The following is a 12,972-nucleotide window of genomic DNA, read 5'->3' on the forward strand; positions in this document are numbered from 1 at the left end:
TTTCTTCTTATCCTTATGATTGGCATTAACAGTACTGCAAATTCTAGAAAAGAAAATCTCCAAACCTGTATGTCTTGTTAGCAAAATTAAGAATAATTTTGAGCCAGGTGTGTTGGCTCACACCTGTAATCCCAGCACTTTGGGAGGCTGAGGTGGGAGGATTGCTTGAGCCCAGGACTTCACCAGCCTGGGCAATATAGTGAGATCTCATCTCTACAAACAAATAAAAAATTAATTAAAAATTTTAAAAAAGAATAGTTTTGAGAAGCTTATTTTGATGAAGTAATACATATTTTTGATAATTTATAAAATAAAGGAATCTGGTAACTTTGACATAACTAGGCCATTAATTGTTTAAATGTACACACTGACATTAGAGCTTTCTCAAAGACAAAATAAGTGTAAAAGTCTTTCATTATTATTATTGTTATTATTATGTGTGTATATGTGTGTGTATGAGAGAGAGAGAGTTTCACTATGATGCCCAGGCTGGAGTACAGTGGCACGATCTTGGCTTACTGCAACCTCTGCCTCTCAGGTTCAAGCAATTCTCATGCCTCAGCCTCCCAAGTGGCTGGGATTACAGGCGTGCGCCACCATGTTGGGCTAATTTTTGTATCTTCAGTAGAGACAGAAGTTTGCCATTTTGGCCAGGCTGGTCTCAAACTCCTGGCCTCAAGTGATCTACCTGCCTCGGCCTACCAAAGTGCTGGGATTACAGGCATGAGTCACCACAACTGGCCGTCTTTCTCTATTATTGATAACCTTTAAAGTGTTAATAATTCTGCTAACAATTTGTTTCTTTTCACTCTGCAAAATCAGTGTCTTACATATCTTTTTTTTATTTTTTCTTAATACTTATTCTTCATTTCTTTGGATTACTTTACACAGATGCGTTCAGGTCAGCTTTCTCGAAAATTTTGGGGATCGAGCAAGCGGCTCAGCCAGATTTCAGCTGGAGAAACTGAATATAATACTCAAGATTCCAAGTGATTGTTATTTCCATTTTCTGTTATGATTACTGAAACCTGATTTATTGCTTTGTCACTTTAACCACATCTCTCAACTCTCTGCAATGTTGCAAGGCTTTTATCCCTGAAAATCATTTACAGATAACCACAATTTGCTGTGGTATATAAACTAATTCTTGGTCTATACTAAGATGTATTTGAGAAAATACATTTGATTTGATTTTGTGGCCCATTCCTAAAGGTCATTGTATCCATTTTTAATGAGAACATTAGGTTCAATTTTCTTATTATTCCAAAGGATAAAATTTAAGATTTTTCTAATAAAAGAGTACAGATAATGGGACAGTTGAGAGAGATGGCTTTAAATACATTCTTAAGTAATCATTTTCCTATTTACTGACCACTGTAATGAAAATATATCAATTTATTTATGGAACTCCTGATTGGGGATAATATTTTAAAGGTATCTGTTGCACACTTGGATTTTCAAAACTCAGTGAAAGTTACAGGTTTGCATGGTAAGAATAAAATAAGAATATTGAAACTGGTACATTAGCTAATTCTATTACTACTTAGCGTGTTTCTAATGAGAAGTTACTGAAATCTATTACTGTCCTTAAATAATAAAAATTGAGTAGAAAAAAGTGGAACTAGAGATACATTTTACAGTTGTATTTCCTTAATAATATAATTAAGCAAAAGTGCTAATTGTGATTTTGACAGTTGGGCCTTTTAAGTAGCATTTGCAGCACAATTTGCATTTGCAAAGTTCAGAATTTCTTGACTCTTTCTTCACTAAGCAAATACTGTTTTACTCTAATAATTAAGAGTTAGTAATACCCAAATATGTTGAATTTTTACTTAGGATATCTGTGTGATTGATGAATGAATTGAAAAGATATGTATAACTTAAAATAATCATTTATATATAGTAATTTAAAAATTTCTATTTCATGTTTTAGGATTATAGCTAATTTTATTATATAGTATTAAATGTTGTGGTTGATTATTAAGATCTTAAAGTAAAAGTCTGATTTATTTAATTTGGAATTCAAAGACATTGTTAAACTTAGATTTTTTGTAAGATTATCTTTTGAGTTAGGTCAGAGAGCTTTTACAACTACCAGTGTTATTAATCTGAGATTTCATGTGTTTGGGAGAACTTGTGAATCCCTCTGAAATTGTGCAGAGATTTTGTATGTTAAATGCATTTTCAGGAAGGAATGGTTACATGGCTTTCTTTAAAGGGATCTGTGACCAGTAATAGTATTCTTTTTTGTTCCACAAATCATAGATGTCCTTAAATCCAATTGTCTTCTCAGTTGAATCTTAGAGAAATTTTTCTTTTGCAATTTCGCTTTCCTGTTGACCACAGTATCCAGTGCCCTTTTCTTTATAATCTTTTGAGTGAGTAAAAAAATTTTAAGAAATAAAGGATTCTGTTTAGGGAAACTTTTGAATAGATTTGATTTGATGTGAGTCAGGGCTAATAAAAAGCTATAGAAGAATTTTCTTTCCAATAAGTAAAAATCCTGTTTTATTAAGGAAAAAATAGCTATGTTTTAGGTAAATAACTCTGAAATAAACTGGTACAACAATTGTAAAATAGAACATATTTAAATGTCAAGGTGTCTTTTCTTAAGACTTCAGGAATTTGTATTGAAAAAAGTCTCAAAATAAGTTCAGTAGCAATAATTATGATGCATAACTGAGACTGGCATCTATTCATTTATTTTATTCTTTTTTGGGGTGATGGGAGGTTTCAATCCAGTGCTTCACCCGTGGTGCCACCGTGGCTATCTTTTTTTTTATCTTACAGTTTTTTAGGAGATTTCAAGTCGGCAGAACTAACATGATTGATTTTTAGTTTTTAAAATACTGATTTTTTTAGAAACTTTTTCTAAATCAAAACCTACTAAGTTTTATTTTGTTACTTATCCAGAGATTTTGATGTAAAAATGCCTTCTTTATTTTTAAGGTTACTTAATACTAGATTTGAAAATTATTTTGGATGCTTATAAGTTTTCTAAAACTTAGATAATTAGAAAAAATGCCTAAGTTTATGATGTTTTACTATGCTGCTTTTTAGATGGAAGAAATAAGCAGTTTTTACTTTATAGTACAAATAAGTTTTGTTCACAATAAAATAGATATCCTACCTGGACTAATACTAGATGTACAAGGTAGTGGAATTATTTCTTATATTGCTTTTTCCAAAAAGTAAAAACCAAAAATGTGGGCCGGGTGTGGTGGCTCATGCCTGTAATCCCAGCACTTTGGGAGGCTGAGGCAGGCGAATCACAAGGTCAGGAGTTCAAGACCAGCCTGGCCAACACAGTGAAACCCTTTCTCTACTAAAAATACAAAAATTAGCCAGGCATGGTGGCACATGCCTGTAGTCCCAGCTACTTGAGAGGCTGAGCAGCGCAGGAGAATCACTTAAACCCGGGAGGTGGAGGTTGCAGTGACCCGAGATCATGCTACTGCACTCCAGCTTGGGCAACAGAGTGAGACTTTGTCTCAAAGAAAAGAAAAAAAAATATGGAATTTAGAGAAAAATCTTTGAGAATACTAGCAACAGTCTAGAGAATGGAACTTAAATTTTATCTATTAAAAGAAGCAAACAACTATTAGCGAATAATATATTACTCATTTAAAGAGTATAGCCTACTGAATTAAAAATCACTAGATAAAATAATTGGAAAGAAGTACTTTTGAGGATTCTGGTATATTTAGATGTTACCCATAGAAATTAGTTATATATTATATAATGGGAGAAATGAACAGTATCATTGGAATGAAATAACAGGTGGACATTTCAGTTGGTGAATATAGTATCTCAAGTTGGCTCTTACAAAGTCTGTTATCTGGCCAATTGTGGTGGCTCATGCCTATAATCCCAGCACTTTGGGAGGCCGAGGTGGGCGGATCACAAGGTCAGGAGTTCGAGACCAGCCTGGCCAACATGGTGAAAACCCTGTCTCTACTAAAAATACAAAAATTTGCTGGGCATGGTGGCAGGTGCCTGTAGTCCCAGCTACTCAGGAGGCTGAGGCAGGAGAATCGCTTGAACCCAGGAGACAGAGGTTGCAGTGAGCCAAAATCGCACCACTGCACTCCAGCCTGGGGAACAGGGCAAGACACCATCTCAAAAAAAAAAAAAAGTCTGTTATCTTTGCAAAACTTTTTGTATGCTTTTGTTTCTTGATACTGGTGATGACAAAAATAAAAATCTCAGCATCCTGGTGATAGGAAGAGATTTATACCAAGATAATTATTTTACTTTTGGAAAATGAGATCAAGTACTAAAACATGTAATAGCTGTGCACGCTTAGAGAATAAAGAACCTTTATAAAATTTTTTTACAACTGTTTGCAATCAGTATTCTGGCATTACTCAGATAAAATTGTAAGAGAGAAGGAAAAATAGATCAGGGCATAAAAATCAGGAAAGTATATAAAAATGAAGTTTGACAAGTTGGTTTAGTCTTTCTTTTTAGCCTGTGAAGCTCACATCTGTTATTAAGTTAATAACAAAATTAAAATCTGTTAACTTTTTTTAGGTCACAGTGCAGTGCATCCTTTTGTAGAAGAAAAAATACCAAGTGTTCATTCTGTCATTGGCAAGGAACACCAATGAGGTTTCTTTTTTTTCTCTATTTAGGGCATATTAAAATTATCCTTCAGAGTACTTGTATTGAAAATCAAGTTTATGCTTCTGAAAAGAATAAGTGGGCTCTCAGAATTAGAATTCAGATTTGACAGTTGAAATGTCATTTTCAACTGTCATTTCAACTAAGACATTTTATATTTTGTGTGAAAAGGAGTGGTCAGGGGAAACTGTTAACTTGGATACCAGATTTTTATTTAATGATGATAGAGATATGACCTTTGCCTTTATGTATATTTTATATTGTTACTACTAAAGAGACCACTGAGGAAATCTTGTAATTGAACTTAAGGAAGTTAGCTCCTTTTATATATTTATAAAATGAGTAGCATTATCTTTACCACCTTTCCACTGAAAAGATGCAAGTCCTAGGACTATATTAAATATAAATATTATATTATTAAATAATATATGTAATATGGGTGTCTGTTGGGGTTATGTGTGTGAAGATTGGTCTTTTCAAATATGTATATTTAAACCTGTCTTCTGGAAACAGGTTCTTGAACCTATCTTTAGGATACAGTTTTTGACTGGGATATAAGAAATGAAACATGTTTGTTTGTTTCCTTTTTGTTTGTTTGTTTGCATCATCAGCCATACTCATGGCTTATCCTACGCATTGTTCCTCTCATCAGCTGAAACTGTTTCTCCCCAATAAGTGAGCAATCTTAAACATTTTCATCACTCTTTAACAAAATCCATTCTCAATATTCTTTTTGCTGAATTCGTATATTGTATATGCTCAACATATTATTTGTTTTAAACTTGACTCCATCCAGAGCATTGTTCTATAGAGTTTTCCTGTATTTATCAGAGTCATGTGGTATTTTTCTTGATGACCTTAAGCAACAATATAGTGTTATCAGTCATCATTTTAATATGATTTAAAATGTGGACCACAGCCTGCCTTCTTTAGTTTAAATCTAGGCCAAGCATGGTGGCTCATGCCTATAATCTCAGCACTTTAGGAGGCTGAGGCAGGAGGATCACTTGAGCCTAGGAGCTCAAGACCAGCCTGGGCAGCATAGTGGGCTCCACCTCTACAGGACATTAAAAAATTAGCCTTGTGTGCTGGCAAGCGCCTGTAGTCCTAGCTGCTCGGGAGGCTGAGGCAAGGGGTTTGCTTGAGCCTAGAGATCAAGGCTGCAGTAAGCTGTGATTGCACCACTGCACTTCAGCCTAGGTGGCAGAGTTAGACCCTGTCTCCAAAAATACATTTTTTTAAATTTAAATCTAGCAGTTTCTAGGCCAGTGGTTCTTAATGGATATTGCAGATCAGACTTCTCTGTGGAGTTTATAAATATACAGATATGTAGGCACTGCTTTGGACTTCATGAATCTCTTTGCTTGATATTCTTGGTATTAAAAAATTATGTCTGAGGACTATTATGTTATATCCTAAAAATTTTTCTGTATAGAAATTTGTCCATTTATCTTTATATGCCAGATCCAGTATTCAGACTTATTTGAAAATAGGCTTAATCATTATCCTGAGGGACATTTTGTCTAAAATTTGCTTGGAATGGCTTTATTATCTTTGTTTTGCCTGCCACAAAAATAACAAAATCTCCTTTCAGTTGAATTATTTTTATCATGAACTCTCTTTAGACTGTTCACATTTGAAAATTATAACTAATATTTGCCTCCAGAAAAGTACATCTGTTTGCTAATATTAGTTCCTGGTGACTTTCAGTGAACGTTTTGCAAACTTGAATTAGGCAACATTTTAAAGAAGAAAAAAACATGACTAACATGCTAAAGTTAAAACATAAAAGTAGATCTCTTAGAGCCTTGAAGCTTGTAATCAATAGAATTTTCCTAATTAAAAAGCATTGGGTAAATTATCTACTACTTCCAATGACTTTTGCAGGTACAGCCTCTGTATGGAAATAATCTTTAATTTTTTATAGGTATAACAGAGAAGAACGCATTAACATTTAAGATGTTTAATTCCAAATAGGAAATAATTCAGTTTTCTGTGTTAAGAAATGTAAGGCCATCCTAGAGTATAGGAGTTACGTGATTTTCTTCTGTATAAAAATCTCATTTAATAGTGGCTGTATTATCAGATACTTATTTGATTATAGTAATTCATCAGACACATCTCCTTCGTTTGGTGATTATCTCATTGACCTTTGTCACACGTGAGTGATTTCTAAACACATTGCAGGATTTGGACCTGTAAAGCCAGTGGCTTTAGTGATAAGTTAAAGGGCACATTCAACAATATTTACCTTTGTCTTAATGCCCATAATCTTATGAACTGAAAATTCAGAAGGAAAAGAACAAATAGAAAGCTACTAATTCAATATTTGTTTTTCATGGTACGGTTTTCATGTTTCCTTGGAAACATATTTTGCAAATATAACAATAATAGTAATAACACAATTTTGTCATTTAAAAAATTACCCATTCATTTTTCAAACTTGACTGTTAGTGGAGGGGTATATGTGTGTCTGTGTTTCCACTTATGTAATGGCTGTCTCATTATTTAAATTAATTTATAATTATTTTTCAGTGTACAGAGTGATTAGCGGCTTGTAATGCTGTTACAATGTAGCATTGTAATGTAAGATGAAGAAAAATTAGGATTTAGGTGGGATTTTTAAAAATTTATCAATTCAACTACTTTTTAAAAGAAGTCCTATTCCAATTGGACCTTTAAAATTTTTATTTTGGTAATATTTCAACTTAAGATGTATTAAAACTAGCAATTCTGTGGTAATCAGTGTACTAGTCAACATTAAAATGCTATTTTGGGTTGTCTTCTTTTGGTAACATATTCTGACACTAAGCAACATGTTTTACAATTTAATGGGATGAACCTACAAATTCATAAATGCTTCTCTTTATTTTGAAGGAAAAAGATACTTGTCTGTATACGACATAATTGTTTTACTCTTCAGAATGTGAAAGTTATATTAATCACTAAACACTTTAAGAAGTGGTTCTGGTAGGATATCAGTAGTCAGACTTAATTGAAAAACTGTCAGCGTCTGTTTTGTATGTAGGGATTAAAGAGGATAACTTTATTTTTTCCTTTGGAAAGAATAATTCTTTTGGAATTTTGGAATTTTGATTTTCTTAGATGACTTTTTAGCAATTTAATGATAATAATGTCTATTTTTCTTCCAAAACTATGGCATGTTATAGTAGATCTTACTATTAAAGACCTTTTATATTTTAAACTGTTTTTTTCCTATTCTGCTTTTTGCTGCTCTCAAAGACTGTGATTGATGAACATCACCAAACTTTTTTTGTGGCAAACTGCTTATTTTATAAGTAACTTTATATAAGAAAACTTCTTAGAAAACTATGTGGCTGGTTGGTTCCATTTAGAAACTCTTAACAGATATGGCTTTCATTCCTCCAATTGTTTGCTTTTATAGACTTGGAGCAAAAAATATAGCAAAAAGTAATCATATCTGGCTAGATAGCCATTTCTCTCAGATTCATTGCTATAAAAATGAATCTACTGAGGCATAAAAATATGAAACATATTTAATTCATCTCTTTTGTCAGTTTTTCTGGGACTCCAATAGCATTTCAGTGTTATAGAGAGTGACAGTGACTTGAATGCATGTATATGCACATAGTCAATTCAGAGCGTAATAACTAAAAATTCAGAATGACTTGTTTTTTAAAAGTACTTGGAAATTGTGCTGCTACTTAAATATTGAAGGAATTCAGAAAGTTGTGTATTTATCTTAAAATGTTCCTTCTCACTTATTCTACTGGAATTGACCATGAAAAAGAAAATATTATGCCTTATTTATATCTAATTATTGACTGTGCAAACTGTGACTCAGTGGATATTTGTATGCCCCCAAAAAACATTTTAAAGTTGAGCAATTTTTAATAAAGATGTATAAATAATTTTGATTATTCTCATTGTAGTTAAGTTACTGTTAGTTTGGTGCAATACATTCTTTCCTTCCTCATCCTTTTAAAATTAAATATATAAGATGTATGTTTTGTTTTATTACATTAAGTGCTATTTTTAAAAAATTCATTGTGTGTATATGAGCTAATACTTGATTTGTTTCTGTATAGCATGATTAAAGATAATTGAAAATTTTGCACTCATTTTAGGCCCTTGGAAATTTGTATTCTAATACTTTTTAAGAATGTCCATTTATTTTGTACATAATAAATTAGCTTTGTATATGAAAATGGGTTTGAATCAAATAAAAAAAGTGATGTTACTTTCTTCAGTTGATTTGTAATTCTCAGTTCATAGAGTCTGATTAGAACTTATCCTTGGCTAAGTTATTTGGGTAGACAAGAGATTGAATACAGTATTTGTTAATTAGAAAATTGATCAATGTTTCTTTCTCATATGAGCAGAATTTCTTCTGTAGTCCTATGTGCACAAGATACATGTCAATTGACTATTTTTTTGTCATATGTAACAACAGATATTCTGCCTTTCACTTTAGAGCTACCTCAAAAACATTGTTACAGGCTAGGCACAGTGGCTCATGCCTGTAATCATAGCACTTTGGGAGACCAAGGCTGGAGAATAGCTTGAGCCCAGGAGTTCAAGACCAGTCTGGGCAATATAAAGAGACCCTGTCTCTAAAAAATTTTAAAAATTAGCCAGGCATTGTGGCATGCACCTGTAGTTCTAGCTTGAGCCCAGCAGGTGGAGGCTACACTGAGCCAAGATCACACCACTGCACTCCAACCTGGGTAACAGAGAAATACCCTGTCTCAAAACAAACATTGTTTTAGTTTTTCCCTTAGCAAATGATTATATGCCATAAATCTCTGTTTGTAGTTAACCAAATAATATATTAGGTTGAATTTTTTAAACCTACATTCTTTCATAATTATAATCTTTAGGGCCAGTCGTGGTGGCTCACGCCTCTAATCCTAGCACTTTGGGAGGCCAAGGCAGGAGGATCACTTGAGGCCAGGAGTTTGAGGCTGCAGTGAACAATGATCACACCACTGTACTCCAGTCTGGGCAACAGAACAAGACTCTGTCTCTAAAAATAAAATAAACCTTTTATCCAGTCAACTTTGACAATCTAAATGTTGACCTAATCCTTCTGGTTTTGTCAAGGTTAATAGATTCTAATCCATAATAAGACAGAAGCCAAACTCTGTTCCAGGTTCTTGTTTGTACTTTTGTCTCTAGATCCAGAATAACAAAACAACAGAGATGAACATGAACCTTTACCTACTAGCACCATCCATTCACTATACTACACTTTATTGAAGACACTTCATTAGAATTGGAAACTTCCTGCGTTAATTCATCTGGTAAGATTCTCAGTCACTGGACAATCAAAGCCATGTTAGTTACGTGCTTCATTAAGACTGCCTTGCTTTTGTAAAACAAGTTCATAACACCATTCCAAGCATCAAATAAATCTGTTTGTTTCACACAATGATACTGGAGCTTATATTTTCTTACCGTATACAGTTGATCCTTGAACAACTTGGGTTTGAACTGTACAGGTCCACTTATATGCAGATTTTTTTTCAACCAAATACAGATCTAAAATACAGTATTTGGCCTGGGAAACATAGACTCTTTCTCTACAAAAAAGTCAAAAATTAGCTAGGCACAGTGGTGCATAGCTGTAGTCCCAGCTACTTGAGAGGCTTAAGCCTAGGAAGTCCAGCTGTGTGATCACACCACTGCACTCAGCCTAAGTGACAGAGCAAGACCCTGTCCCCAAAAAATAAAAGAAAATACAGTATTCATGGGTTGTGAACCCCGTGTGTATGCAGGACAGACTTTTTGGTTTTTTGGGGGGGTTTTTTGGTTTTTTTTTTAGCAGAGACAGAGTTTCACCATATTGGCCAGGCTGGTCTTGAACTCCTGACCTCAGGTGATCTGCCCGCTTCGGCCTCCCAAAATGCTGGGATTACAGGAAGGAGCCACCATGCCTGGCCAGTGAAGGGATTTTTTTAAAGGCATAAACCTATAAGGACAAAGAAAACAGGAGAGAAGATGATACAATTTGGGGAATTGGAAAATCAATGGATGAATGGTTAAAAAAAAAAATTCCAAATGGATGGATGAATACTTACAGGGAGCCTAAGATAAGGACAGTTACCTAACTTCAAATCTTTCCACATGTCCTCTTAACCGTACAGATGAACAAGAAGAACAAATACAGCCTCACAACCCTATGCCTTCAAGATATCTAGAAGACAAACAGTACAGACTTCAAATTAAAAATACAAAAAAGCCAAATTCCAGCAGAGCTATCTCAAGTTTCAACAGTAAACCTCTGCAGAAAGGAAGGTGGGTCCAAGAAAGCAGGGAGTAGGGAAATGGAGGGCCTAACATTGAGTTTTTTAAAAAGAGACTCCCAGAAAGAGAAAGGCCATCCTAAGTGCAAAAGTAATGAAAAGTGAAAGAATGTGAGTGGATCAGAATACCGTATATTAAAAATGGACTTAGTGTGCAGGATTCGATGTGGCAGTCTCAGGAAGGCATTGTCTCTTGAGAAGAGTATAAAAATGTCCGGAGACTGAATAGTGAAGTGAAAGGGGAAAAGAATGGGGAAATTTATGATTTAAGATCCTACGGACAATAAAAAATAAATTGGGGCTGGGCACGGCGGCTCATGCCTGTAATCCCAGCACATTGGGAGGCCGAGGCATGTGGATCACTTGAGGTCAAGAGTTCAGGACCAGCTTGGCCAACATGGCGAAACCCCATCTCTACTAAAAATATGAAAATTAGCCAGGCATGGTGGCACACACCTGTAATCCCAGCTACTTGGGAGGCTGAGGCACAAGAATCGCTTGAACCTAGGAAGCGGAGTTTGCAGTGAGCTGATATCATGCCACTGCGTGGGTCTGGGTGACAGAACAAAACTCCATCTCAACAAAAAAGGAAAGAAAAAAATTGAAATATGTATAATCCCATCCCTCACCCTCACCCTCACCCCCACCCCCACCCCCACCACCACCAAAAAAAAACTAAAACTAAGCTATTGTCTCATGAGCAAAGATTCAAAAATCCCTAAGGGAATATTAGCAGGTCAATGCTAGCAATGTGTAAGAAGGATAATGCATTATTATGGTGATGGTTAATATAATGTGTCAAATGATTGGGCTAAGGGATTCCCAGATAGGCGGTAAAACATTATTTCTGGGTATGTCTGTGAGGGTATTTCCAGAAGAGATTAGCATCTGAATCAGTAGATTGAGTAAAGGAGATGTGCCCTCACCAGTGTGGGCAGGCATCATCCAATCTGTTGACGGCCAGGATAGAACAAAAAGATGAAGGGCAAATCCCCTCTATCTTCTAGAGCTGGGACATCATCTTCCACCCTGTGATGTATGTTAGAGCTTCAGTTTCTTGGGCCTTCAGACTTAGATTGAACTACACCACACCATCGACTGTCCTGGTTTTCCAGCCTACAGATGGCATATCATAGGACTTCTCAGCCTCCCTAACCTCATAAGCCAATTCTATTGGTTCTGTTTGTCTGGAGAACCCTAACACAATAACCAAGTACAGTTTACCCAAGTAATTTAAAGTTAGATTAACATTTTAAAATTAAGGCTGGGCATGGTGGTTCATGCCTGTAATCCCAGCATTTCGGGAGGCCAAGGCAGGAGGATCACTTGAGCTATAAGGCTGCAGTGAGCTATAACTGCACCACTGTCTCCTTTTTTTTTTCTTTCTGAGACAGAGTCTCACTCTGTCGCCCAGGCTGGAGTGCAATGACGCGATCTCGGCTCACTGCAACCTCTGCCTCCTGGATTCAAGTAATTCTTCTGCCTCAGCCTCCCGAGTAACTGGAATTACAGGCACCCGCCACCAGGCCTAGCTAATTTTTTTGTATTTTTAGTACAGACGAGGTTTCATCATGTTGGCCAGGCTGGTCCTGAACTCCTGACCTCAAGTGATCCACCCGCCTCAGCCTCCCAAAGTGCTAGGATCATAGGCGTGAGCCACTGCACCCGACCATAAAACTTAAATGAATTTGTACAGTTTTTCTTTCTTTTTTTTTTTTTTGAGATGGAGTCTTGCTCTGTCGCCCAGGCTGGAGTGCAGTGGCACAGTCTCAGCTCACTGCAAGCTCTGCCTCCTGGGTTCATGCTGTTCTCCTGCCTCAGCCTCCCGAGTAGCTGGGACTACAGGCACCCACCACCACGCCCGGCTAATTTTTTGTATTTTTAGTAGAGACGGGGTTTCACTGTGTTAGCCAGGATAGTCTCAATCTCCTGACCTCGTGATCCGCCCGCCTCGGCCTCCCAAAGTGCTGGGATTACAGGTGTGAGCCACCATGCCTGGCCAATTTGTACACTTTTTCTTGGTAACCTGTCCTTTGTTGTAGGGGGCTCAGCCATGAACCTA

At 35.7% G+C, this 12,972-nt stretch overlaps 1 protein-coding gene across 3 annotated transcripts in view; it reads left to right on the top strand.

Annotated features, from left to right (window-relative positions):
* NBEAL1 (neurobeachin like 1) overlaps positions 1-9,956 on the top strand; it is a 210,354-nt gene extending 200,398 nt beyond the window's left edge. For 2 of the 3 annotated variants that reach the window (XM_009444030.5, XM_525997.8), the window contains one exon: positions 892-8,843. In XM_009444030.5, coding sequence (XP_009442305.2) covers positions 892-993 — 102 coding nt within the window. In that variant the 3' untranslated portion in view covers positions 994-8,843. Of the gene's footprint in view, positions 1-891; positions 8,844-9,783 lie in introns of those variants that run through there. The other variant, XM_054680089.2, reaches the window with a different exon arrangement.
* The last annotated feature ends 3,016 nt before the right edge of the window (positions 9,957-12,972 follow it).

This window comes from Pan troglodytes, chromosome 13 (genome assembly GCF_028858775.2).
Source record: "Pan troglodytes isolate AG18354 chromosome 13, NHGRI_mPanTro3-v2.0_pri, whole genome shotgun sequence".
NCBI classification, from domain to species: Eukaryota; Metazoa; Chordata; class Mammalia; order Primates; family Hominidae; genus Pan; species Pan troglodytes.